The sequence below is a fragment of the Penicilliopsis zonata genome (assembly GCF_001890105.1).
Source record: "Penicilliopsis zonata CBS 506.65 unplaced genomic scaffold ASPZOscaffold_3, whole genome shotgun sequence".
In the NCBI taxonomy this organism is placed as follows: Eukaryota; Fungi; Ascomycota; class Eurotiomycetes; order Eurotiales; family Aspergillaceae; genus Penicilliopsis; species Penicilliopsis zonata.
The window spans coordinates 1067698-1092900 of NW_019208913.1; the positions used below are offsets into that span (position 1 = coordinate 1067698).

A 25203-nucleotide genomic window follows, 5' to 3' on the forward strand; every position below is an offset into this window, starting at 1 on the left:
CAAGTTCATCCAGACTGAAGAAGGAATCCTAACAAAAGAAAAGAAAAGAAACAGCGGGCCCCGAAGTATAGAGCAGTCAAGGACGGGCAAGGATGATGAACAGGTTCTAGACAAGACGATCAGGCCAACAATCAGGTAATAGTATGGAACCGGGAAACTCTGCAGCCCGTCTGGTACCTACTCCAGTACCAGAGTCGATGATGTTGACACTTTGGGGGAGGGGGGAGGCGGCCAGATCGCGAGTTTAAATAGTTTCTATAATCGTGACGAAGCGTTTATTAATTACAAGATCCATACAGACTACATTGGCGGGCTGATGGTCCAAATTCTGATGTGCCCCTCCCTCCGTTTTTTCCCCTCAGTAGGACCTCTTCGTGGCTCCGTATCGTTATCGTGGGGGGACTGACGTCGTCTAGTTAGTTCAGGCAGTTAGTTGTTACCTTAGGTAAACTTAGGTACCGGGTAGGCAAGTAAGTTCCATTAGGTAGTAGTAAGTGGCAGGCTGAGGGCTCTCCAACAATCATCATCATTGCCAAGCGCAAGTGAACTAGGGGCCCGCCCCCCGCTAGTGCCCTAAGCCCTAACATATGCCCTGATTCGGCCATTTACCTCCCTTCTCCCCCCCGCAACACCCGGCCTTATCGGACAGAGGGCCAGGCTAAAGCAGGAGAGAGCAGTCCAGCCAAACAGGCACGAGGGCGCAGCTGCGGCCCTCTGTGGTTCCCTGCGAGTACCTAAACACCCATGGGATGGTATGCGGCGTGACGAGTCCGAAACAATGGGATACACGGCGGAGGAGGACGGAGGTCAATACCGGTGGTTACAGGTAGGTACCTAGTACGGAGTATAGTAAACTGCGGAAGTTGCTGCTGCTACTACCTTCGCGCGAGGCAAATCAGAACTGCTACCCAGGGATCTAATTAGTAAATGCAGTTCGATGTGGGGGGTGAGATGCAAATCAAATTTCCCAATCAGTCACGCCACTCTGTGGGGATTGGGGCTAGTTGCCTGGCAAGATGTCAAAGCATTCTCCTAGTAGCAAGGGGATGATAAATCTCTCATGTCGGATAAAATGCGGGTGGATGGATTGGGAGGCGTACCTAGCTACTACTAGATAGTACTAGATACCTACGGAGTAGATACCGGTAAAATACTTAGTAGTGGCAGTCATTATCATCAATTATACACATGAATCGAGTAGCTACTAGTAACTGATATCATAGCGTCTGCCTTCCATTCAAGCTCCAGCCTCCCGTCGTTAGCTCATGGGTGACCTTATCCTCATCCTCCAGCTTCAGCAGCACTTGCAAGATGCCGTGGGAGGCCGGGAGATGAAGGTTTTCCGGCACATCCCGGTAAATGACCTTGACCAAGTCGATGGGTGTCCACGACGCCTTGCGGGCAGGGGATACCGGGTCCGGATCGTGAGAGTTATTATTCGTGGGAACAAGTGTGCCATACCGGAGCACCCGAATGACCTCGTCTTCGCGCTGCTGACGATGCTGGATGTACTCGGAAATTCTCGCAGTGGCGTTCTCAATGACCGTACCATGGCCAGGGTAGCCACGGCCTGCTACCCGACCACGCATCTTCTGAAGGCTGGCCAGATAGGCCTTGAGATCTTCAAAGACACTCGTGCCGTGGCCAAGGACATCTACTGGCATTAGGGAAGGGTTCTATAAAGGGGAGGGGTTGATGATATTCTGGGGATATACTCACTGTCGCCAGTGAAAATCGCATCTTCCTCCTTGAGAACAAACACCATATGGTCCACTGTATGCCCCGGAGTATGAAAGGCTTGTAGAGTGGCCCCTTCTACGCTGAAGACTTGGCCATCCTCGATCGGCTGCTGTCCCTCACCGGGCTGGTTCTTGTAGATTGTCGCCTGAGGACAGATCCCGAGCAGGTCTGGGATGCCTCCTACATGGTCGTGGTGCCAATGTGTGATGAGAGCCTTGTTTATCGTCGCTTTTTCCTCCCGCAAAACTGATTGGAGCCGTGACGTCCAGCCGGGCTTACCCTCGCCCGTGTCGATCAAGATTCGCTGCGCTCCCCGTCCGATAAGGTAGGTGTTGGTTCCTAGGAAGAGGTTGCCCCGAGCGTATTAGAATACAGCTGCTATGTGTCCGTACCCAACTTGGCCCTACCTTGCAGCGTAAACTACACGGTCAGACATCAGCCACCACCCTCATAGGAGTCTCCCCTCCAGATTCGTATCGGGTTTCTGGTAGGCAGTCATGAGGGAGAGGGAGAGGGGGAGGGGGAGGGTGAGAAAGGGGGTGGGAGGGGAGGCACTACTACCTTCCCAGGATTGCCACCTAGGATCCTCACAACCGACGCGCTGACACGCTCAACCTCTGGCAACGGTACAAGTTGGGTCGCCATGTCTTTTCCTTTTCGCCTTCTGCGTCGTTGCTCCGGGGGGGGGGGGGGGGGGGTCAGGACGAGTCACAACAACTGCGCAAAAGTTCAACCGTTTCTCCGCAATTGGACTGATAAGGAATGATAAGTCATCATCAGCCCCTCCAAGAGACTCAACACTCGAGAGTGAGGGGTCACAACGACAGGTCTCGCCGCCAGGACCCTGGCTGGACAGTAGCCTGCAGAGACCTACCTTGGCTAGACTAGGCTGGGTAGGTGGTAGTGTTTTTCTGGTTTGTTTTGTTTTGTTTTGGATTCCTTGCTCAACTCACCTCACCTCCTGTGATTCGAAGACGGAAACGATCAGAATACTTTAGGAATCCTTGTTCAAGCCCGGGCGAAGGGGGGTTTTCGTCGAAAATACCACCTGCCTGGCTGACAGAACTAAATCAGGAAATGAAAAGGAACGAGGGAAATATACCGCATTCCTCGCCTCATTGCGTCATAAACCTGGATCCTTTTATAATAATCACAAGAGATACGGTCTCGCCGCGGGGCACACAAGCCTCGGCAAGTCGCAGGTCTACCCAGGTAGTTTATCTGCACCTCTTTTCTAGAGCATTTCCATATATCGATCCCTTCTTCTTGCAGATATTCATTCTGTGAAAGGAAAGATTTGAGGGCTTCCTCTAATAACTTGTATATAACTAACTATAACCCGATACCAAGATGAGATGATCGATCATAGAGTAGTAGGAAGTATCAAGCATCTAGACCGTATACGGACCTATTCAATTACTCTTCTCCATTCAATCAAAACTCGCTTAGGCTGGGCAATCATACCCAGTTCACCTGGGCAGACATGCTCACCCCAATAGCAGATGCAGACAGACAGACAACTTTGCACATGCGACTCTAGCTCTAACTGGAATAGGTAGTTGTTAAAATGGTCGGGATTCTGCTTATTATCCTCAGCTACAATACAGGGAAGGGTCGGGTCACAGGGAGTAACTATTGTATTGTGTTTTTGGTGTTAATATGACACACGCCCCCCCGATGGTCTTACTGTTTACAAATCATTCAAAGACAAGGTATAGAGCAATCGGGGGTAGTCAAAAGGCTGCTGCATGTCATATCAAAACAGGAAATAGGTGTCAGGTCGGGTCATAAGCTACGAGAACATGTGCTCGTCAACTATCAGGTTGATGTGTCCGCGTGGACAGAAGACATGATCTTGGGCGCCCCCTTGAGAGAGAACGGAGAGGTACGTACTAAGTAAGGACTGTCCCCCGATTTATGGAAAAAAAGATCTCATGTTAGGTCTCATTCTTCATTCTTTTCCTTCTACCAACTACTGGAAAATATGACACAAGGAAATGGTATGCATGCAGCCCTAACATACAAAGGATATAATAATTGAAGGCTATGTCCAGAAAAAAGGAAAGAGGAAAAAAAAAAAAGAAAGAAACAGTTCAGATGACAAAAAGATATCGTTAAGAAGCCGAGGAGTTAACACCGGTTTCCCTCATAAAAACAGAGATCAATTGCAGACAATGTCATAATTTTACACACCGAGATCACTTTCAGCCAAGGGCTAAGGGTAACCGGTGAAACTTGTTTGGGTATTGAATCTAGTTTTTGCCAGACTTGCGAGCCATGGTGTTCAGGGCGGAACCATCGTGGAACCACTCGATCTGGGACTCGTTGAAGGTGTGGTTGAGCTGGATATCGAAGGTCTTGCTGCCGTCATGGGGGTGAACACGGAGGGTCATGGGCTCGCCGACGGCGAGCTGGGTGCACAGCAGGTCGACGGTGTCCTCAGGCTGGATCTTCTCGTAGTCGGCGGGGTCGGCAAAGGTGAGAGGGAGCATACCCTGCTTCTTCAGGTTGGTCTCGTGGATACGAGCGAAGGAGCGGGTGATGATGGCAAGACCGCCAAGATGGCGGGGCTCGAGAGCGGCGTGCTCACGGGAGGAGCCCTCGCCGTAGTTCCAGTCACCAATGACAACCCACTTGATGCCACGGGCCTTGTAGTCACGGGCAGTGGCAGGGACGGCATCGTATTCACCGGTGTACTTGTTCTTGACCTTGTTGGCCTCGCCGTTCTCGGCGTTAATGGCACCGATCAGCATGTTGTTGGAGATGTTGTCCAGGTGGCCACGGTACTTCAACCATGGGCCAGCCATGGAGATGTGGTCGGTGGTGGTCTTGCCATGGCACTTGATGAGGATGGGGATGCCGTTGGCATCCTTGCCATCCCAGGCCTGGAAGCCCGCAAGGATCTGCAGGCGGTCGCTGGTGGGGGAGACAGCAACGTTGATGGAGGTGCGGTCGGCGGGAGGGGCCTGGTAGGTGTCACGGCCGGGGTCGTAACCATCGGCAGGGAGACCGTCACCGGTGGGGGGCTTGAGCATGAACTCGTTGCCATCCTTGTCCTTCAACTTGTCGGTAAGAGGGTTGAACTTGAGGGTACCGGCGATGGACAGGGCCACGACCAGATCGGGGGAGGTGACGAAGGCGTGGGTGGCCGGGTTGGCGTCGTTACGGCCGGTGAAGTTACGGTTGTACGACGAGATGATAGAGTTGGCGTCGCCCTTCTTGACGTCGCGACGATCCCACTGACCGATGCAAGGACCGCAGGCGTTGGCAAGGATGACACCACCAAACTCCTCGAGGGTCTGGAGCTGACCGTCACGGGCAATGGTGGCACGGATCTGCTCGGAACCGGGAGTGACGGTGAAGAGAGCCTTGGACTTGATTCCGTGGTCGAGAGCGTCACGGGCAATGGAGGCAGCACGGGACATGTCCTCATACGAGGAGTTGGTGCAGGAACCGATGAGGCCGACCTTGAGTTCCTCGGGCCACTTGTTGGTCTCAACAGCCTCCTTGAACTTGGAGATGGGGGTGGCAAGATCGGGGGTGAAGGGACCGTTGATGTGAGGCTCGAGCTCGGAGAGGTTGATCTCAAGGAGCTGGTCGTACTCGGCACCCTCGTCCTCACGGAGCTCCTTGGCGTACTCGCGGGAGAAGTCACCAATGTGCTGACGCTTGGTGGCCTTGAGGTAGTCGTACATGCGGTCGTTGAAGGGGAAGACGGAAGTGGTGGCACCGATCTCAGCACCCATGTTGCAAATGGTACCCATACCAGTGCAGGAAAGAGAGTCGACACCAGGTCCGTGGTACTCAATGATGGCACCAGTACCACCCTTGACGGTCAGGAGACCGGCGACCTTGAGAATGATATCCTTGGGGGAAGTCCATCCGGAGAGAGAGCCGGTGAGCTTGACACCGATGACCTTGGGGGCCTTCAGCTCCCAGGGGAGACCGGCCATGACATCGACGGCATCAGCACCACCGACACCGATGGCGGCCATGGCGAGACCACCACCGTTGGGGGTATGCGAGTCAGTACCGATCATCAGACCACCGGGGAAAGCGTAGTTCTCGAGGATAATCTGGTGGATGATACCAGAGCCGGGCTTCCAGAAACCAATGTTGTACTTGCCAGTGGAGGAGGCAAGGAAGTCATAGACCTCCTTGTTGATGTCGTTGGCACGGGCAAGATCCTTGTCACCACCAACCTGGGCCTCAATCAAGTGATCACAGTGGACGGTGGAAGGAGTAGCGACGGAAGGCATGCCGGCAGACATGAACTGCAGGATGGCCATCTGAGCAGTGGCATCCTGGCAAGCCACACGATCGGGGCGGAGCTTCAGGTAGGACGTTCCACGCTCAATCTCCTGGCCGTGAGGGTCGTCCAAGTGCGAGTACAGAATCTTCTCGGCGTAGGTGAGAGGACGCTGGAGACGCTGACGGACAATGTTCAGGTTCTCAGACATCTTCCTGAAAAATGCGATTTCATGTTAGCACATCTCACATTTAGAGACAATTGATTGGATATCAATTGCATTGTGTCATTTGTTTCAAGAATCATACTTGTAGTTGATGTAGTTGCCCTAAGAAGATTGGTCAGCAACATAATTCTTACACGTTTGACAGGCTCCGATCGTGCTACCCGAAGACAGCCGAAATAGGCCCACAAAAGGGTTTGATCACCACTCACCTTCTCCCAGTTGGTCATCTCGACCTTCTTGTCCAGAGGAGAATCGCTGACGGTGGCCAAGCCCCGAGTAGCCAGCACCTATTTGACGTGGGTTAGTACCGATTATTTTCCATCTGACAGAGAGCGATAGCCGGTGTGGTGCTAGCTTCATCGAAGCCGATCGTGGCAACTTACAAGGCGGGACTTGGGGGCCTATGGAGAGCAATCGAGTCAGTTTGGCTTCAACAAATTAAGGTGTAGGTGTCACCAAACGGCGGGCAGGAAACCAGGAAAGCAGGGGGGAGAACGTACCAGCGCACCCAGGCGCGCGAGCCGTGTGGAGATCATGGTGGCTCTTTAGTTAAGGAAGCTGCAGCACATTCAAGGAGAGCGAATCCTTCTAGCTGTAGGAAGCAGCACGGGGGGAGGAGCGGAGAGAGTGGGAAGATGGAACAAGGGAGAATTTAAAGGGAAGAGAAAAAAAGGAAGCTTGGTGCTTTTAGGTGGGCAGGCAAAACCCACGAGACAGCGATTTGTGTTTTGCAACTGGGGGAACCGGAGAAGAGGACCCGTCCCTACCGGAATTATGACGGTACCCGCTACGTACGCATGCGCGACCGGAGACAAGGAAGAGAGAGGCTGGACACAGCCCCTTGTCCCAGCGAATTCGATCGCTTCCATTCCTCTCGGATTCGAAAAAGCCGCCTCCTTAATGGTCTGTTGTCTCCCTCTTTCTGGCCTTCTCCGGAGTCGACGTCGAGACTCCTGGAGTAAGGCTCTTCTGCCACCTGGTGTTTTGTAATGGTCTGTTACCACAAATACGCGGTAATTTTGCTTTGGGCAGGTGCCACTGACGGCATGTGAGGCCAGCGCCAATCAGAGGCCTCTGATTACTTGCTCTCCCCAAGAAACCTCCAGCTACAACCCAAGCTCTATAAGCTTCCCAGGTCAGCTATCTCACTTCGAAAGCCTCAATTGCCATATGAAATAAATATTAGAGTAATTCCCAGCATTTCTTCCACAATCGGATACACTTTGTTCATGCCAATTCCTCTCCTGCTGGCAGCAGCTCCTCTTCTCCGGAGTGACATGCCGAAAACGTCATACATTACAGGGTGTGCTGTATTTTACTCCGTACCACCGCATACATACAGGCCGACCTCCAGCCGAGGCTTGCCGAATGGAAAGCCGCAACCCTCCGCCAAGGCCGCTCATCGCCTGCCCACCAATGGAATGCAAGGTGTTTCGAGCGTTGCCCGTGCGGGAATGGGAGAGCCTCTGTGCCCCCCACTGCATTTAGCGCTAGAGCTTGGCTGTCCTTCCGTTTTTCGGTGGTAGGAATTTTGCATCGGGGCAAAACATTCTACGTCGGGCGTTAGTCGACCTAGTTCGATCTGCTTGGGGATACCGACTCGGTCCAAAATGGGTGCAACGAGACGAATTAAGACCAAACGCAGGGTCAGGTATGATCGCATATCTTCTGACCTTTGTTTCTTTTTTTTGGTGTTTTACTGTATGCGTTGCTAATAATAAAAAAAAGAGACTACGATCAGGTCCGCTCTGATCTCGACTCTCCCCGCCACCTGGCTCAGTATCAGGCTACCAAGGACGCTGAAGACCTGCCGGGATTGGGCAAGCACTACTGTGTCGAGTGCGCAAAATGGTTTGAAAGCGAGTTCAATCTGACAGCCCATACCAAGGGGAAAAACCACAAACGGAGGTGAGATGCGCGCTACTGTTAATTTTTATTTTTTTTTTATTTTTTTTTTCTGCGATTGCATGCGACCAGAGACTAATCAAAGAAACCACGACGGCGATGCAGACTCCGTCTCCTACGCGAAGACCCCCATACTCAGAAGGTCGCAGAGGCAGCCGTTGGTCTGGGAACAGACAACGGCGTTCGTCCGCAGGCAGAAGTCGAGATGGAGGAATAGAAGAAGATCCACGACAATCCCTACCTAGCTATCATCCTGCTGGCCAGATTCTCTATAGGGGACGACCACCGGTGCAGGTCATACGGTCGAATCGAATAATCAAATAGGTTTTCCAGCAAAAATGTTGTTTCAACAATATATCGTCGAGGAGCATGAAAAAAACCCCGATCTTGAACAATCTCTGTCGTCGTCCACAAGTCCATCTGATTGGCTGCATATGGAGGCGCATCTCTTGAGAACTTCTTAGCTGTGGAGTGGATACGACTGTACTAAGTAAACACGTGAGAGGGAAAAAATCTTTACTCTTGCGTGTGTGTGTGTTTTTTTTCCTTTTCCCGTGGTTGCCGATATTCGCCCGACTCGCAGCTGTGGCCTTACTTCCGGTTTGCGGCAGATGTCGAAACCGCCGCTTCTCGGGCTTACTACAGTGTAAACGACCCGCTTAAGCCGGCGGCCGACCTTTGAAGAATAATACTACATGGTAACTAATACGGACTACTTCAAGTTCAATATTATTATTATGACTACTACTATTATTAGCGTTGCTTTTGTAGTATATTATTTGCTTTGAGCGGTGTACAATTATGGATCTTGAGTATGGAGTAGATTGACGACGGAGTAGCTACCTAGTAGTACTTAGTAGATTCAATTGTCCGTACTCCGTAGGTATATTATTAAATATGGGGGACCAGCGTCTAGGCTAGAAAATAATTACGCTGATATGCCTCTATTATAGACACTTGCACCACATAGTAGTGACAATAAATATATATAGTTAATACTACAGGATATGTCCTAAATGTAACACTAACTATATTAAAAGAGATATTTAGTAGTTTCCATCAAGACTATAATGAATTAGTCAGGGTCTGGCATGAGACATAATTTATATTATCGTAATCCGTTGGTATATAATCCCGAGGAGGACAATGTCCAAGCTCCAGCTAATAATCAAACCAACAAGCTAAAACTGTAGATTCTCGGCTGATTGTAGATATCGTCTCATTTTATATTTCTATGTCGCTAGGCTAAACACTAAGTTGTCCGACCTGTTGAGCGTTTTTATGAGCCATTCATATGTCGCCCACTATTAAATATAATTAGCCATCAAAGATCGCCAGGGTGTGAGAACATATATATATAAATCAAGACTTGCCTGTACGGCATTCACGATGAATGCTCTAACGCTGCAGATCCCTAGACCACGGTAGAACACCGTCCATCCCTCCCTTCGATAAGCCTGCTTTGCAATCTGGAAGGAGTTTAGGATCTGTCTATCGAGCATAGGTCGTGTTTCACCAAAGGGTCCTCTGGGCCTGGATTCGAGTATTGGTTGTGCTTGGAGTCTCGTTTTCACGACATCCAGTGGAAACACCGATGCCCATGTCACTATGCCCGCGATTCCTCCGCAGAGAAGCACTTTCAGCGCTGCTTGACGAGAGTCGTCTTTCTCCGAAGCGAAATACCGTTTGCAGTATTCATAAGACCAGAAACTGAGAACAAACACTCATCAGCCCATTAGATCCCCACCACTAAATCACATGAAAGGGTTGTCATCACTCCCAGCCGGGGTAGAGCAACATACTAGAATCCATATCCGACAGAGTCCCGAATGCTCGTAATCGCACCGCCGTAGTAAAGACCCCCGAAACCACGGGCGTGCAAAATCTCCTTGGCTATTTTCCATGAAGAGACCTCGGCTCGCGAGCTAAGCTGCGCCCGACATTTGATGAGCTCTGTTGGAGACGATACCCCCCAGCTGGCCAGGCCGCCTGCAGCCCCGGCAAGCCAGATCTTCCATAAAGGGATACTCTGCAGATCCGTTGGGTCGGTAATTGTCCGGTCCATCAACATCAAAGACCGATTGTAGGCGACGAACAGGAGAGCATTGAGTGCTCCATACCCAAGGATAGGAGCAGCGGCACCTGAGAATTGTAGGTTAGTACCTCCTGCTTTACTCTGACTAGAGAACCGTTCTATATATGATCTGTACCTCGTACAAGTGCATTGCCGCTTTCAAACCGCCTCAGCCCTGACTGCGGGGAAGGGGACTGTGTAGGTACACTCCCGTCTGCGCCATGGCCTGCTTGTAATCGGACTTTGAGGAGGTCCAGTGGGTTCCCAATAACTATACCAACAGCACCGCTGAGGTACCCGGCCCAGAAGTCCGCTGCCATGAAATCGATAAGAAAACAAGATGCGAAACTTCATGATGGTACCTTCCTCCTCCTTATCAACGAGTCAACGACGCTCCATGATCACGTGAAGCGGGGGAGAAACCCATTATCTACTAATCTCCATATGATAACAAACTACCTAACTACTTCAGGACTAGCTTGTTTAGCACTCTCATCCATCTTGAAGAGCAAGTTAGAGTCACATAGCAGTAGTTACCTGATATTACAATAACTTAACCACATCGTTCTCTCGGAAACCTCATAGATTCCAACATGTTTAAAGAAATTCTTATAGTTCTTACTCACGTGGTCACCAGCTGAGATGGAGGCATAGTGCTTCTCATCTAGCGTGTCGCGGCACGATTTGATGCAGCGGATGGTGAAGTTCAGGTTCCTATGATAATCAATTGAAAGCGATAGAATGCTGATCTGTTCCCGAGGAGTTCATCACGCGATGGGTGCTGGAGATGTAGATATCGTTCGGCCAGCACTGGAATAGATTGTCGAAAGTTGATCACGGATGCGCCTTCTGCGCGGGATTGACCGAGCAATTAATATAACAGGTACTGACCATTGCCAGAATTTAGGGTCCCAAAGTTGTGCGAGCGCTCGGCGAGGGGCACATCAGACCTGCTCCTAAGAAAACCGACAGGAATCTCGAGATTGTCGCGCTTTGGCCAAGTGGAGCATTAGTTACTAGGCATGCTATCTGTATCAAGAGGTTTGCAGCCATTGTGGTGAGACGTTTTACAGGCACCGAACGCCCTCAATCCTGGTAGATACCATGGCATTATAGGTTAAGAGGTAGATATCATAATTGCCTATAGCCATGGCACTTGTTCAAGGAGATAGCCTGGATACCGATAGCCGTTGCCATGTCATGTGACCTCGTGTTATCTGGCGTTGGGGGTGACGCGTCGGGCGAGAACGCGTCACCAACAGTAGTGGACAACTGGAGACGACGACATCAATCTTGGAGGTGCACCACCAGAGGGGCATCTAACTTTATTCCATCCGAAAAGAATCAAGACAATGTATGAGGTAATTCCGGAAAACGCGTGTCCAAGGCATCAGCATCTTACACAGCTCACAGGTACCGACCCCGGTCAGGGCCAGGTGGCGAGCACACACCACTATCGAAATCTCTGAAAGGCAGTCCGTCGCTGAACTCGATTGACCGACTGACGAAACCTTTTAAATGTCCTGGATCAGCTACGCCGACTCGTACCTCCGAAAAACCGGCTCGGAAGAGGCGAAAAGTGAACTATGCAGAAGCGGATGGGAATGCAGAGGATAAGAATGAGAAGACATGGATGACGGAGGACCGCATGGCGCTTGCGGCGCGGGACGCAAATCGGTTCCCTGTATTCAAGGTTAAGGACAAAGACCTTATGTTTAGGCAACGGTTTCGTGTGCCGCTGGTCAACAAAACACCTGGCGAGTACGACGCGGCACGACCTGCACCGACGCTGGGTATGAGACAGGGTGCTACGTTTGTGGTAAAGCCTTTACATGACCCCAGCGGGGAGTTTGCGATAGTGCTGTACGACCCGACTGTCGATGATGTGGAGGAGAAGCAGGAATCAACCAAGACCGTGGGTGATCAGCAGGAAGATAAACCAAAGCTCGACGAGCCACTCGTGCACAAAAGCTTAGCCGACATACTTGGTCTCAAAAAGAAGGTTGATGATCGTCCCAAGGTCCCAGTGGTAATCGATCCAAGGTTGGCAAAGGTGCTTCGACCCCATCAGGTCGAAGGTGTAAAGGTATGTCTGTCACATTTGGTAGAATAAGGCTAGAATACTGACCTTTTGGAAGTTTCTTTACCGCTGTACGACGGGGATGATTGATAGAAATGCCAACGGCTGCATCATGGCAGATGAGATGGGGTTGGGAAAGACTGTAAGGACGCTGCGCGGTAGAACGTGTGATCTGGATCTGACATTGCTAGCTACAATGTATCACATTGATGTGGACTTTGCTCAAACAGTCTCCCGAGGCTGGTAAGAGTGCGATCCAGAAATGTGTGATTGCTTGCCCCTCAAGCCTGGTTAAGAATTGGGCGAACGAATTGGGTAGGTGGCCGAAGCGAACCCCTTTTTCCTCCCTAAAATATGCTGATGGTTGTAGTGAAATGGCTTGGCAAAGATGCAATAAATCCCTTTGCAGTGGATGGTAAGGCCTCGAAGACAGAGCTTACTGCTCAGATGAAACAATGGGCTATCGCTTCGGGGCGTTCTGTTGTCAGGCCTGTTCTCATTGTTTCTTATGAGACACTTCGATTGAATGTCGAATCCCTGAAAGATACACCTATTGGACTACTTCTGTGTGATGAGGGACATCGCTTGAAAAACAAGGACAGCTTGACGTGGACTGCTCTAGACAGTCTCAATGTCAGTCGCCGCGTCATTCTTTCTGGAACGCCGATTCAGAACGACTTGTCCGAATATTTTGCGCTTCTTCATTTTGCCAACCCTAACTTGCTTGGAACGCAAAATGAGTTTCGCAAGCGCTTCGAGCTACCGATCCTCAAGGGCCGAGATGCCGCCGGTACAGAGGATGATCGCAAAAAGGGTGATGAACGTTTATTAGAGCTGTCTGGCATTGTCAACAAGTTCATTATCCGACGAACTAACGACATTCTGTCCAAGTATCTGCCGGTCAAGTATGAGCATGTCGTCTTTTGCAACATGTCGCAGTTTCAGATCGATCTCTACAACCACTTTCTCCAAAGTCCTGATATCAAAAGCTTGCTGAGAGGCAAAGGGAGTCAGCCTTTGAAAGCAATTGGAATGCTCAAGAAGCTTTGCAATCACCCAGACTTGTTGAATCTGTCGACGGATCTCCCAGGAAGCGAGCATACCTATCCCGAGGACTATGCTCCTCCTGACTCTCGCGGTCGCGACAGGGACATCAAGTCCTGGTATTCTGGAAAAATGATGGTTCTTGACCGCATGTTGGCACGGATACGTCAAGACACCAATGATAAGATAGTACTAATCAGCAATTATACGCAAACCCTCGATCTATTTGAGAAGCTTTGCCGGGCCCGTGGATACGGTAGCTTACGACTGGATGGAACGATGAATGTCAACAAGCGCCAGAAGCTTGTGGATAAATTCAATGATCCGGATGGACTGGAGTTTGTCTTTCTTCTTAGCAGTAAAGCTGGTGGCTGCGGATTAAACCTGATCGGGGCAAACAGACTCGTGCTCTTCGATCCGGACTGGAACCCTGCCGCTGACCAGCAGGCACTCGCCCGAGTGTGGCGAGATGGGCAGAAGAAGGACTGTTTCGTATATCGATTCATCGCGACTGGTTCGATTGAAGAAAAGATCTTCCAGCGTCAATCCCACAAACAGTCGCTCTCTTCATGCGTGGTGGACAGCGCGGAAGATGTCGAGCGCCATTTCTCGCTGGAGAGTCTGCGTGAACTGTTCCAATTCAAGCCAGAGACTCGCAGCGATACTCACGACACCTTCAAGTGCAAAAGGTGCAGGCCGGACGGCACACAGTATATCAAGGCTCCCGCCCTGTTGTACGGCGATACTAGTTCTTGGAACCATTTTGTCAATGATGGGGAGAAGGGTGCGCTCAGCAAGATTCAGGATCTCCTTTTGCGCCAGGAGACAGGAGAGAAAGACGTCTCTGCCGTTTTCCAATACATCAGTCACTAATTGTTTTGTCGTTGGTCTCTGTTAAAGCCTTGGAGACTTGCATTTTGATTATGCTTACGAAGACATGCAGAGCGCTATATCATGCTTGCTCTTATAGCCTTGTATAGATATTGAATAGAATCTTTAGCTCATACCTAATTTTTTTTTCCTTTTAATTTTTTGATGTTTCTTGGAGGCATTGATTGTATTGCCGGGCTAATCAACAGCGTGCTGCTGACACTACGTCACATACCAACGGCGGCTCCAGAACATTTTCGTCGGCTTGAACAACACACCTCTGGCGATCCCCACATATCAACTTTGTTGCCTCAACTAGAACGTGCAGCCGCGGACTGCCCAGCCTGTTATACTGTTTGGCTTTCATAAGAAGAAGAAGACAATCATTCCTGAGCCAGCCTAGGCTATCGCTAGCTTCAGTCTACGCTGCGATAACGCTTCAACAATCTCCACCAGTGCCTCTCCACCATGATCCCAGCTTAACCTTCAAGCTTTGGAGCGCGTGACTAGCTGCGAGCTCTGCCTTGCCTGAGCGATGGATCAATCCATCCAACGTCTACTTAATGATAAACTCTACGACCGGAGGAAGCAGGGGGCTTTAGAGTACAGTGAACTGGCAGCTCTGCGGGGAACGAACCCCGACTTCCGAGAACACAAAGCTAACTCCAGGGGCATTTCTGTCCATTTAGACTCGAGAAAATCGTCCGCGATGCCGTTTTCAAAGGAGAACACGATAAGATTCAAAAAATCGTCTACCAGCTCTGCCACGATTATGCCTACGCCGTTCACCAACCCCATGCGAGAAATGGCGGTCTGATAGGATTGGCCGCGGCGTCAATCGCGCTCGGTTCTGTGAGTCCAGAAAAAAAGAATACCAACCAGAAGGCTTCGGCACCTTAGTGAAGGGAATAATTGGATCGGTGCTGATACGGGATCATAATCGTTAGGAAGGTGTCGCTCCTTATCTCAAAGAGATTGTACCCCCGGTGCTAGCTTGCTTCTCGGATCAGGATGCTCGGGTCAGGTACTATGCATGCGAGAGCATGTACAACATCGCCAAAGTGGCAAAGGGAGAGATATTACTGTTTTTCAACGACATCTTCGACGCTCTCTGCAAGGTGGGGTGATCTGCTTCTTATCCTTTGGGACCGCTCTAATGTCAAGTCAGTTGGCCTCCGATTCCGAGCTTTCGGTGAAGAACGGTGCCGAACTTCTGGATCGCCTCGTGAAAGACATTGTATCTGAGTCCGCAGCGTTTTATGTGTCCGTGCTTCAGATATCGGAGAAAGGGTTACATGAAGCCGATACCCTGGAGGGAGCTGATCTCCCGACTGCGTTTTCTCTTGCAAAATTCATCCCACTGTTAAAGGAACGTATCCATGTGATCAGCCCGTTCACCCGGACGTTCCTAGTCTCATGGCTAACTCTATTGGATACAATCCCAGACCTGGAGCTTGTATGCTATCTGCCCGAGTTTCTCGGGGGATTAGTCAAGTTCCTTGGCGATCCGAATCGCGATGTTAATGTTGCAACCCAGGGACTATTGGAAAGATTTCTTACCGAGATCAAACGTATCGCTCGTATCAAGAAGGGGATTGAAGAGAGTCGCCAAGGGCATGGGAGCAGTAACAATCGCAAATCAGCCACGAGTGATACCGCAAGCATTAATACTGAGCAGGGAGCTGAAGTTGATAAGGCTGAGAATGCGATAGAAGACTCCGATACTGGGTCGATCAATGATGATGAGGAGGATGCCGGTATTGATGATGACACTCAGGTTGATGGGGACTGGATCCCGGGGCAAGATGTTCAGATTGATTATCCAAAGATTCTCGACATTCTTGTCGGCTTTGTCAATACGTCATTCGGTGAGACCTATTCTTGCACCAGTCGTTCAACTCCGAGCACTAATATATGTCTCAGATGAGGAGATGCAATTGACTGCGTTACGGTGGATCGATAGCTTTTTCGAAATCAGCCCAGGTGACATTTTGCCTTTTGTCCCTCGTCTTCTTACCCAGGTGCTCCCTGCAATGTCCAGCGGATCAGACCAGGTGCGACAAGCCGCAAACAGAGTCAACACTTCCCTGCTGGAGTATATCGTGACTCTTTCGGAGGACACGACAGAGGAAGCCCGCGCAGGACCACCGAAATTACCTGCATCTGCAACTGGCAAAGAACCAGTTGAAGAAAGAGCATCCAGTCCAAGTGATTCCCGGAAGCAAATCATCCTGCAAGAGTCTATGGACTTGACTCCCAGAAGTAGTCTTGTCTCAACGCCCATCCCGCCTGCAGATCTGGACTACGCTGCAGCCGTCAGTTCTCTCACACTTCAATTTCTGAATGAGAACGAGGCGACCCGGGTAGCCGCTCTCTCCTGGCTAATCATGCTGCATCGGAAGGCTCCCCGTAAGGTTGTCGCGTTCAACGATGGGACATTCCCTGCGCTACTGAAGACACTATCCGACCCTGCAGAAGCAGTGGTGACAAAGGATTTGCAGCTTCTCTCTCAAATCTCACGGAACAGTGATGACGGTTATTTTTCCGCTTTTATGGTGAACCTCCTTAAGCTGTTTTCGACAGACAGGAATCTTCTTGAAGTTCGTGGGAACCTTATCATCCGGCAGCTATGCATGAACCTCAGTCCTGAACGCATCTACCGCACTCTAGCCGACTGTTTAGAAAAGGAAGAGGTGAGTTGTCCACATAACGATGTGAGGTTTCCAAGCTGACAAGAGTAGGATATCGAATTCGCAAGTATCATGGTCCAAAACCTGAACAACAACCTCATCACAGCCCCCGAGCTCTCTGAATTGAGAAAGAGACTGAGGAATCTCGATACAAGAGCAAGTGATCCTGCTTGCTTCTTCGCTTTTGAGAAGGCTAGAATAGAAGGCTAACTCGAGTAACAGGAAGGCCAAATGTTCTTTGTGGCTCTGTTTCGATCATGGTGCCATAATGCCGTCTCAACCTTTTCGCTCTGTCTCCTTGCGCAAGCTTACGAACAAGCCTATAATCTTCTTCCGGTGTTGTATGGAATACCCCTAATTTTCGAGGAATGAAGACATACCAATACTGACCCATCAGCGCTGAGCTTGAAATGACAGTGAACATTTTGATTCAAATCGACAAATTGGTCCAACTGCTCGAATCCCCCGTTTTCACTTGTGAGTCTGATCTTTGGCTCTGCTGTCCTTCTCGCCCAAACTAAAATGGTACATCTAGATCTCCGTCTCCAGCTCCTTGAACCTGAAAGATACCCGTATCTTTACAAATGCCTCTACGGCGTCCTCATGTTGCTACCACAGAGCTCAGCCTTTGCAGCCTTGAAAAACCGCCTAAATAGCGTGAGCAATATCGCACTTCTCCATTCTGCACCTCGGGCGTAAGTATTCCTTTTTTGGTTCAAGACCTTTTCTTTGATCGATCGAGATTATTGACGCTGTGAAAAGGCCCACCGCTACCTCGAGTGTCACGTCTGCCATCAACTATGACCGTTCCAGCGGTAGTCGACTAAAAGGACGCGACGAAGGTTCCATCCGTTGGCACGAGCTTCTGGACAAATTCAAGTCGACGCAAGAAAAGGCCCGTCGGTCCCAATGGGCGGCGCAGCGCCAGATGGATCAGGATGGCACAGGACTAGGGCTACGCAACCCCTCGCTTGCAGCAGCTCTCTCTGCTGCCGCCACCTCTGACCAGGCTCGTAAGGACAAAGTCCTTCCCGAAACACCCCGGGCCGGCGGACTGGGTGGCGCAGGAGGTCGCGGGACCAACGCCAACAGTAACGCGCTGGATTCGGGCGCACAGAAGGGCAGCACGACGCCGCTGTCGAGCCATAAGCACAAATCCAGCCTGCCGAATCTTGGACGGCTTGGGATCGGAGGGAGGAAGTCTAAGCGATGATTTATTTCTATTTTCTTTACCCTCCAGCTTCCGGATCCTTTTTCTTCTTAACATGTTGAAGATATGACTGTCCGTACTCTTATAGTGGGACAGGTTTTCCACCCATATTGCATTTCCGTAAAGTATACAGCCTATGGAGCTCTTGCTTAAGTGTTTTCACCGACTCCCCAATCTGTTGTATTATACCTTCTGGGGAAGTGCAGTATAATCAATTCATATGCTTGGATTTTATGTCTGGGCAGACCGAAGAAGGTTTAAAATGTGCAAAATCTAGTCAGGAAGAGTGTTGAGTAATGGTATGTGCATGTTCTCAATGTATGTACAATGAAGGTAAGCATGACCAGCTTAACCAGCATGGATTGTGCCGTGGCTGCCAAAAAAACCCTCCATGAGTAGAATATAAAAAACGAATACGCTGAGTGGTGGCTAAGCAATGGATCGAGACGATTCAAAAGGCTATAGCAGAGTAAGAGAGAGAGAGAGAGGAATGGCGTAGTAAACTCAATGTCAGAGAGGAAACCTTCCCTATGAAACAAGAATAAAAGAGAAAAAAAACCAGCCAAAAAGCATATCACAAGGACAAGAGAACACATGTACAAGAACGTAGCATTGAAATCAAAAGGAATCAAGGTGGAATCGTGGTGACTGGCAGGTCATCAAGCCCTCCGCTTTGGACATGATGCGGTGGACACGGCGAAGAATAAAAAAAGGGCCAGAAGGACATGAGAATAGAATCATTTTTGCTTTTTTGAATTTTATTTCCTTTCAGGCGGGTTTATCGCCACCGCGATTCATGCGAGTTGTTCCAGCCCGAGGGCCGCCAGAGGGAGCCCGTGGAGTTCTTCGAGACGGTTCCTGTTGGCGAATTCGACCCGTTGGTATAGACGTATTCACCATCCACGTACTGGGCACCGGCATGGAACGTGCTGCGGTGCTTGCGGCGGGCGTAGCGCTGCTCCAGTCGATAGAGCTCGATCTCTATTAGACAGGTCAGTCCCGCGATCTGTAAGTGATGTGTGTCTTTCACGTACTGGCTTGTAACTTATCAAGGAGACCCATTATGTATATTTCGTCTGATATCTGATGTAATAGAATAGCTATGTAGAATAGAAGGTCTTGATCGAAAGTCCCAGTTGGAATGATCACCCGTTCGGTTCTGTTGCACGCGGCGCTTGCTTCTCGGCTCCCCGCGGAACAGAAAGACGGCTAGATATGTACAGCTAGGTCTAGAAAAGACGCACGTTAGCTTGAGAACAGTGAAGCAATTGTCATATTGCAGATATGCAGGGAGTGGCGGTTAAATCGACTAATCGGATTGGAATAGGGGTGACCACCAACAATAAATGACTGGGGAGAGAGTTTACCTCCACGACGTCAGACAACACCACAAAAGGACCTCAAGAAAACGACACTATGATCCGAAGGTAACGGCAGCAAGGGATTGGAGATTAAGTAGGTAAATACTACTTGAGTCGAGGCTAACGGCGATGATCAATATAATAAACAAAGGGAAAGTACTCTCCGTACTTGGTACGTAGAGTTAAGGAACGGCAGTCCGGTTAGGTTTCAAGGATAGTGGACTAGTTAACAGCTAACTAGGAAATTAGTGAATGATTATCACAGGACGACCATTGAGCGCTATTTCAAGCGGACTAATAATGACTGCGACCATTTGCGAATCGGCGAAAAAGAAGAAGAAGGATTGCGAGCTCTTGAGGGAGGGGGGGCTGGAGGAGCAACAGAAAGACAACCGAGAGCGTGCGCATGTGGGGGAAGCCAAAACCCACGCGACTGTTAGCTAGTCAGGGGTCACGAACCTTCGAATGTTCCACACACCACAACATCGTGGCTCTGGCCGTGTCCCTACCCTTGCTCGACGGACTGTTCGAGAGCCAATCTGCGGGTTGAATGCCCTGCTCATGCTAGGTTGGTCTTAAATATATTTTGATATCTATCTGCAGAAGCAACTCGCCTTTGTATATACTGATTTCTGGTGCTTGTCTGTTGACCCGCCCCGAAGCTACGCACAGCGCTTACGCCGGCAATAACTAATTAACCCCCGACACAAGTCTCTATCACAGCCACCAAAGGGCAAGCCAAGCCGGCGACGTCGTACCACTAGTCTCTAGATTCACCATCGATCGTATCCATTGTGAACACGGTTTCTGTCCACGAATCACAGTTGTCGCCTACTTTTGCTTGCGCTCGGACGTGGTATCCATCTCGGTCTCCGCATCCTCAACTTCCATGTTCTGTTCGAGTTCCACGTCGTGTGCTAGAGACAGTTCCTGGGCTATCGGAGAAAAAAAAACGTTAGCGTTCCCAATAATATACTTCGTACACCAGGTGTTCCGTGCCTGGATCAGAGCGCAGGGTCCTCATAGCAGCACGTACCTTTCCAGAGTTCCGAGTAGATACCTTGCTGGTCCAGAAGGGTCCGGTGGGAGCCCATTTCAGCCACATGGCCGTCTTTAAGGACAAGGATCTGGTCGCTATCATAGATCGTGCGCAGCCGGTGCGCGACGAAGACACTAGTGCGACTCTTCTCCTTTAGAATGCTGTTGATGTTCTGTAAAAGCGCATGTTCGGTGTACGTGTCCAATGCAGAGGTCTATACAATTAGCATGGCCTTAGAAGAAGGGTGGGAAGGGGTGGGAAATTTTTACAGCTTCATCGAAGAAAAGCAGCTGAGGATCTTTCAAGAGAAGACGCGAAACCGCCAGTCGTTGTTTTTCACCCCCGGAGATCATCATGCCCCTCTCTCCAACGGCCGTCTGGTAGCCGTCGGGAAGTCGCTCGATCAGTTCATGGATGTGCGCACGCTGAGCTGCCTTGCGAACTTCCTCGTTTGTGGCGTCCAACCGTCCGTATCGAATGTTGTGTTCGATGGTATCATTGAACAGCGGGGTATCCTGCGGCACGACTCCAATCGCCCGGCGAAGGCTATCGAGGTTCACATCTCGCAAATCTTGGCCGTCAACCAGGATCCGACCGCTTTGTACATCGTAATAACGGAAGAGCAACCTCAGGATCGTGGATTTGCCGCATCCGCTAGGCCCCACGATAGCAAACTTCTGACCGGCAGGTATCGTGAAAGTGACGTTTTTGAGAATTGGGCGGTCGGGGTGATATCCGAATGTGACATTTTCGAATCTGATCTCGCCGCCACGGCTGAGATCCAGCGGCTTTGCATCCGGCTTCTCAATAATGTTGACGTTGACCTTCTGCAGGTTGAACAGGGTCTCCATATCGAGCAGGGACTGGCGGAGTTCACGGTACACTGAGCCTAGGAAGTTAAGCGGTACAGACAGCTGAAATACAAGCTGATTGACCATGACTAGGTCCCCGACTGTTAACTGTCCCGTGGCGACGCCGTCGGCGGCAAGATACATCATCGCCGCCAGTGCACTGGAGAAAATCATGTTCTGGCCTGAGTTTAAGAAGGCCAGGGACGTGGTCACCTTGATCGAGGCATCTTCGTAGGCCTTGAGCGCCTTGTCGTAACGCGCAACCTCGAATTTCTCGTTGTTGAAGTACTTGACAGCTTCATAATTGATTAGGGAGTCGACCGCCACCGTTGCGCCGCGGTTGTCTGCCGCGTTAGCCTGCTTCCGGAACTTCGTTCTCCAGGCAGTCGTGGTTATAGTAAAGGCAGTATAAGCAACCATGGTCGTAGCTGTGATAGCAGCAAATTGTGCACCGTATTGATAGGTCTACCGATGGTGAGCTGTACTCTACAGAAGTCAGACGTCGGGAAACCAGCAACCATACCAGAATACCACACACAAGCGAGATTTCCAACGCAGTCGGGACAACGTGAAATACCATCGATGTGAGAAGAAAGCTGATACCCTTCGTTCCACGGTCAATGGCTCGGGTGAGACCACCGGTCTGACGACTCAGATGGAAGTTCAAGTCCAGTCGAAGCAAGTGCTCAAAGACATTCTTGGCCACTTTCCGAATTGCCTTTTGCGCAACACTAGCAAATACCGCGTTCCGGAGTTCCTGAAACAAAGTCGCTCCTATTCGAGTCGCGCCGTCTAGGGTCAAGTTAGGGAGGGAGGTAGATCACTGAATTCCGGGGGGGTCTCAACACCTACAAGCTATAATCATAGACCCAGCCACTGTGTATGCAGTGCCTCCAACCGCTGCAAAGTCGACGTTCATCGAATCTACAATGCTTTTGAAGTAGAAAGGCACTTCGACATTCAGGATCTATACGATGGGCGGTTAGTCATGCTCATCAGCCCACACAAACAAGCCACGCACCTTTCCTCCAACCAACAGCGACAGCGCTGTTGCCACACGAAGCTTTGTACCCCAATCGCCCTATATTTAAAGGAGAAACACTCCGGTCAGCACCCTTCGTCTGATCGACGACTGACGAGCCTGAGAGCTCACCTTGGGCCAAAGATACTTGGCCATTTCCCTCATAATCGCCCAGTCAGCCTTTCTCTGTTCTTTGCTCGCCAGCGTCGACTCGCTCAGTAAGTCTCCCTTCTTCGCAGCCACCGCCTTCTCCTGAGGACTGCCAGTCGGCTTCTGGATCACTTTGGCGCCGGCCAATTGCGACGTCGGCGTCGCAGTAGTCGACGTCGACCTTTGTTCCGACGCGGCCTGGTTACTGGACGCTGCATCTTTCCTTTGTGAAGAACCGTCTGACGTAAACACTCTGTGTTGGTGTGCTCTGTAGGTCGCGTGCAACCATGGCGGCGAACGCGGAATGGCAAGGCCGGGGTGGCCCAGTCGTCTTGATCTCTGCCAGCACGGCAACCGAGCTGCTCTAAGCAGCATGGCGGGGTTCACAGGGTGCTCTTGACCTCCAGCAACTGAATCGCGGGTTTTTCAGGTCCTCAGGATCATTCTGAAGGAGCGTGGCTGGTCGATGAGCAGGGTCCTCGGTCGTCACACCGGGTTCGGAGGTAAATCGGCGGCGGGATGTAACTATTGCGGTCAGCGGCGCCCTCTTCCGCAATCAGCGGGGGAAGAGGCAGAAAAGCCAAGTATTACCTGTCAGTATAAATTTTAGAATAAATGAGTCCTAGAAAACAAAAGAAAAAGAAAGGGTTAAACTCTCTATAAGTGGAAAAAAGGGTTTATGTAGCGCCAGCAATGACTGCTCTGTCGCAATCCGGCTCCCCCCACCGAAGTGCGTGTTTGTGTAGTTTGTCTCCGGCTATGTTCGAACACCAAAAGAAACACTCCAAACTGACGTAAAGGCCGGACCTTCGTCGCCCTTGTTTTTTTTTCCTCTTCTCTCCCCCCCCCAGCATTTCCTCCGTGGACAGTTCATCACAATGGCTCAATCCCTACGGAGAGGCATCTGGGCGCTGCCTCGATCTCAGATTCTGGCTCAGCGCACCCGACAAGGAGCGCTGCGTCGCGAATGGCAGGCCAGGTGCATTCAGATCCGCGCCGCACCGTCGACAGAGCCGGCTACAAGCAGTGGGAATAACCTGCCGGTTTCTAGCACGCCGAACTCGGTAGAATCGGCCGGTACGGAGTTTCGATAAAAGGGACTGGTATTAATCTTGCTGACTGGGAAAAAAAGATGCCCGGTTCGATATCATCGGCGCCCCATATTCCCTCCTCTCGGTGTCGTTATCCGCGTCGCAAAACCTTTATACCCGGCGGGGGACGTTGGTCGGACTCAGTGGGAAGGCAGACAATGTATGCGGGATTCAAGTGTTGGGTGTAAACGACGCATAGCGCTGACAGTATTCGGAATAAAGGTCGTCTCGACGCTGAGCGTGTTGGAACCCTTTCGACGAGCGGCTCTCGGCGTGCCGTTTCTGTATCAAAAGGTTGGAACCGAGCCGAAACTAAGGGGAAATCGGTCTGACACCAAAGAATAGATATCCTCTCCCAGCCCCGTGACGGCTCTAGTATCCGTCCGGTCTCCTGTCACATCATTTGCGGTCGTGCGTCTCGATGGGTCGGTGGATTGGATGGTTGCTCAACGGCGCGCTCTGTTGGCCTGGACAGGACGCTCACTATCGATAAACCCGACAATCAACACAAGCCTGGTATGGTCCATTGCCTTGTCTGTTCGAGCTGGACTAACTTGTCGAAGAGCTTGGCGCATTGGGGGAGCTCGGAGGTTACTGGCCGCGGACTACTGGCACTGGTTGGGAACGGCCAGTTGTACTCAATTGAGTTGAAGGCAGGAGAGCAGTATATTGCTCATCCGAGGTATGGTCTAGTCAGGTTGTTTTCTCGGAGACCAATGCTGAACCGTGTAGTAATGTCGTTGCATACACCATTTCTTCCAACCCGCCACGCCCCTACCGCTTCAAGTCTACCAGCCTCAAGTTCCAGGTTCCCGGCAGGCTACAGAACTTCCCACGTCTGCTGCAAAACTCCAAGTTTCTCCGTGACATGTCTGAGTCGGACACATGGAAGAGGACGATGAGGATCGTGCACAAGCTTCGGATCTGGTCGCGCATGACCATCTGGGGAGATAGGGTATCAAGCCCCCCTTCTTCTTTTTATTCTAACCTTGTTTTTTAAACCATATGCTGACCTAGATCCAGCTCTTCCTGCAATTCGACGGCCCTGCCACGCTCCTCGTGCAGTCCCGAAGCGCCCGGCTAAACGACGTCCTGTCCATCCGCGAGGTTAACGAGATTGCCGACACCCCTCGCGGACTGACTATTGGTCCAGCCAAGCCAGCAGACACCAACCCGCAGAGCGAGACTCCCGGCATCGAGGAGGCAAACGAGTCTCTGCAGCCTGCCAAGCGGTCCGGCGAGGAGGTGGCCCAAGAAACCCGCGGAACGGCACAGAGCTTCGCTCGCATCAAGGATGGGAAGGTGATTTTTGAAAAACCGGGCCAGAACTAACCTTCCAGTCTATTCTTTTTTTAAGAAAAAAAAACTCGAGCTTCTCTTTATTGGCAAGGCATAGATGGATTTTCGTTTCGCTTGTGTCTTATATATGTATCATAGTTGCATCTGCACCAATGGTGTCTTTTTTCTCTGACCTCTCCCAGGAAAATTATCTGTCATTCTTGACTTTATACTTCTATTGTTCTATATACAGTAGTCCTTCCATACTAAATCATTTAAAAAAAAACCATACTATGCCACCCATTCCACATAATCAGGACACTC

At 50.6% G+C, this 25203-nt stretch overlaps 9 protein-coding genes across 9 annotated transcripts; 3 read left to right on the plus strand and 6 right to left on the minus strand.

Moving 5' to 3' along the window:
• Positions 1-792: 792 nt before the first annotated feature.
• Positions 793-2385, minus strand: ASPZODRAFT_91468 (hypothetical protein; the record flags this gene model as incomplete). Its single annotated transcript, XM_022730425.1, has 4 exons — positions 793-1654; positions 1720-2079; positions 2148-2160; positions 2302-2385. 4 exons carry the CDS (start codon positions 2383-2385, stop codon positions 1218-1220), a joined length of 894 nt encoding a protein of 297 aa, XP_022583656.1. The 3' UTR covers positions 793-1217.
• A 1416-nt stretch (positions 2386-3801) lies between these two features.
• On the minus strand, positions 3802-6840 carry ASPZODRAFT_111729 (hypothetical protein). The gene is made up of 5 exons (XM_022721025.1): positions 6716-6840; positions 6599-6616; positions 6425-6502; positions 6298-6317; positions 3802-6204 (listed from the first exon to the last, which is right to left on the minus strand). The coding sequence occupies exons 1-5, from the start codon at positions 6749-6751 to the stop codon at positions 3993-3995; spliced, it is 2364 nt and encodes a 787-aa protein (XP_022583657.1). The 5' UTR covers positions 6752-6840; the 3' UTR covers positions 3802-3992.
• An 835-nt stretch (positions 6841-7675) lies between these two features.
• Positions 7676-8834, plus strand: ASPZODRAFT_111734 (hypothetical protein). The gene is made up of 3 exons (XM_022721026.1): positions 7676-7866; positions 7944-8123; positions 8226-8834. Exons 1-3 carry the CDS (start codon positions 7826-7828, stop codon positions 8335-8337), a joined length of 333 nt encoding a protein of 110 aa, XP_022583658.1. The 5' UTR covers positions 7676-7825; the 3' UTR covers positions 8338-8834.
• Positions 8835-9074: 240 nt separating this feature from the next.
• Positions 9075-10523, minus strand: ASPZODRAFT_129553 (hypothetical protein). Its single transcript, XM_022722290.1, has 4 exons — positions 10331-10523; positions 9923-10262; positions 9494-9830; positions 9075-9424 (listed from the first exon to the last, which is right to left on the minus strand). Exons 1-4 carry the CDS (start codon positions 10512-10514, stop codon positions 9353-9355), a joined length of 933 nt encoding a protein of 310 aa, XP_022583659.1. The 5' UTR covers positions 10515-10523; the 3' UTR covers positions 9075-9352.
• Positions 10524-11546: 1023 nt separating this feature from the next.
• On the plus strand, positions 11547-18091 carry ASPZODRAFT_150087 (hypothetical protein; the record flags this gene model as incomplete). Its single annotated transcript, XM_022725574.1, has 15 exons — positions 11547-11607; positions 11667-12280; positions 12333-12416; positions 12466-12589; positions 12645-14183; position 14398; positions 14878-14971; positions 15136-15306; positions 15357-16056; positions 16112-16881; positions 16930-17034; positions 17101-17219; positions 17276-17355; positions 17414-17573; positions 17641-18091. 15 exons carry the CDS (start codon positions 11547-11549, stop codon positions 18089-18091), a joined length of 5073 nt encoding a protein of 1690 aa, XP_022583660.1.
• Positions 18092-18276: 185 nt separating this feature from the next.
• ASPZODRAFT_1407385 (hypothetical protein) lies at positions 18277-19150 on the minus strand. The gene is made up of 2 exons (XM_022724688.1): positions 19123-19150; positions 18277-19069 (listed from the first exon to the last, which is right to left on the minus strand). Exon 2 carries the CDS (start codon positions 18682-18684, stop codon positions 18346-18348), a length of 339 nt encoding a protein of 112 aa, XP_022583661.1. The 5' UTR covers positions 18685-19069; positions 19123-19150; the 3' UTR covers positions 18277-18345.
• On the minus strand, positions 18867-19150 carry ASPZODRAFT_59989 (hypothetical protein; the record flags this gene model as incomplete). The annotated part of the gene is made up of 2 exons (XM_022728885.1): positions 18867-19069; positions 19123-19150. The coding sequence occupies 2 exons, from the start codon at positions 19148-19150 to the stop codon at positions 18867-18869; spliced, it is 231 nt and encodes a 76-aa protein (XP_022583662.1).
• Positions 19151-20280: 1130 nt separating this feature from the next.
• On the minus strand, positions 20281-22885 carry ASPZODRAFT_13887 (hypothetical protein; the record flags this gene model as incomplete). Its single annotated transcript, XM_022724500.1, has 7 exons — positions 20281-20384; positions 20486-20702; positions 20758-21804; positions 21863-22131; positions 22192-22306; positions 22361-22420; positions 22493-22885. 7 exons carry the CDS (start codon positions 22883-22885, stop codon positions 20281-20283), a joined length of 2205 nt encoding a protein of 734 aa, XP_022583663.1.
• A 367-nt stretch (positions 22886-23252) lies between these two features.
• ASPZODRAFT_129557 (hypothetical protein) lies at positions 23253-25173 on the plus strand. Its single transcript, XM_022722291.1, has 7 exons — positions 23253-23587; positions 23643-23761; positions 23824-23895; positions 23947-24117; positions 24165-24283; positions 24334-24556; positions 24625-25173. The coding sequence occupies exons 1-7, from the start codon at positions 23389-23391 to the stop codon at positions 24931-24933; spliced, it is 1212 nt and encodes a 403-aa protein (XP_022583664.1). The 5' UTR covers positions 23253-23388; the 3' UTR covers positions 24934-25173.
• The last annotated feature ends 30 nt before the right edge of the window (positions 25174-25203 follow it).

Coding starts and splice junctions, on each gene's coding strand:
- ASPZODRAFT_129553 (XM_022722290.1), bottom strand. CDS start 10,514: ATGGCAGCGGACTTCTGGGCCGGGTACCTCAGCGGTGCTGTTGGTATA. Junction 10,263..10,330: donor CGGCAATGCACTTGTACGAG/GTACAGATCATA, acceptor TACAATTCTCAG/GTGCCGCTGCTCCTATCCTT. Junction 9,425..9,493: donor TCATCGTGAATGCCGTACAG/GCAAGTCTTGAT, acceptor TATATTTAATAG/TGGGCGACATATGAATGGCT.
- ASPZODRAFT_111734 (XM_022721026.1), top strand. CDS start 7,826: ATGGGTGCAACGAGACGAATTAAGACCAAACGCAGGGTCAG. Junction 7,867..7,943: donor AAGACCAAACGCAGGGTCAG/GTATGATCGCAT, acceptor AATAAAAAAAAG/AGACTACGATCAGGTCCGCT. Junction 8,124..8,225: donor GGGAAAAACCACAAACGGAG/GTGAGATGCGCG, acceptor ACGGCGATGCAG/ACTCCGTCTCCTACGCGAAG.
- ASPZODRAFT_129557 (XM_022722291.1), top strand. CDS start 23,389: ATGGCTCAATCCCTACGGAGAGGCATCTGGGCGCTGCCTCGATCTCAG. Junction 23,588..23,642: donor GAACTCGGTAGAATCGGCCG/GTACGGAGTTTC, acceptor TGGGAAAAAAAG/ATGCCCGGTTCGATATCATC. Junction 24,557..24,624: donor TGACCATCTGGGGAGATAGG/GTATCAAGCCCC, acceptor ACCTAGATCCAG/CTCTTCCTGCAATTCGACGG.
- ASPZODRAFT_111729 (XM_022721025.1), bottom strand. CDS start 6,751: ATGATCTCCACACGGCTCGCGCGCCTGGGTGCGCTG. Junction 6,318..6,424: donor AGATGACCAACTGGGAGAAG/GTGAGTGGTGAT, acceptor CAATCTTCTTAG/GGCAACTACATCAACTACAA. Junction 6,205..6,297: donor GGCAACTACATCAACTACAA/GTATGATTCTTG, acceptor CGCATTTTTCAG/GAAGATGTCTGAGAACCTGA.
- ASPZODRAFT_1407385 (XM_022724688.1), bottom strand. CDS start 18,684: ATGTGTTCTCTTGTCCTTGTGATATGCTTTTTGGCTGGTTTTTTTTCT.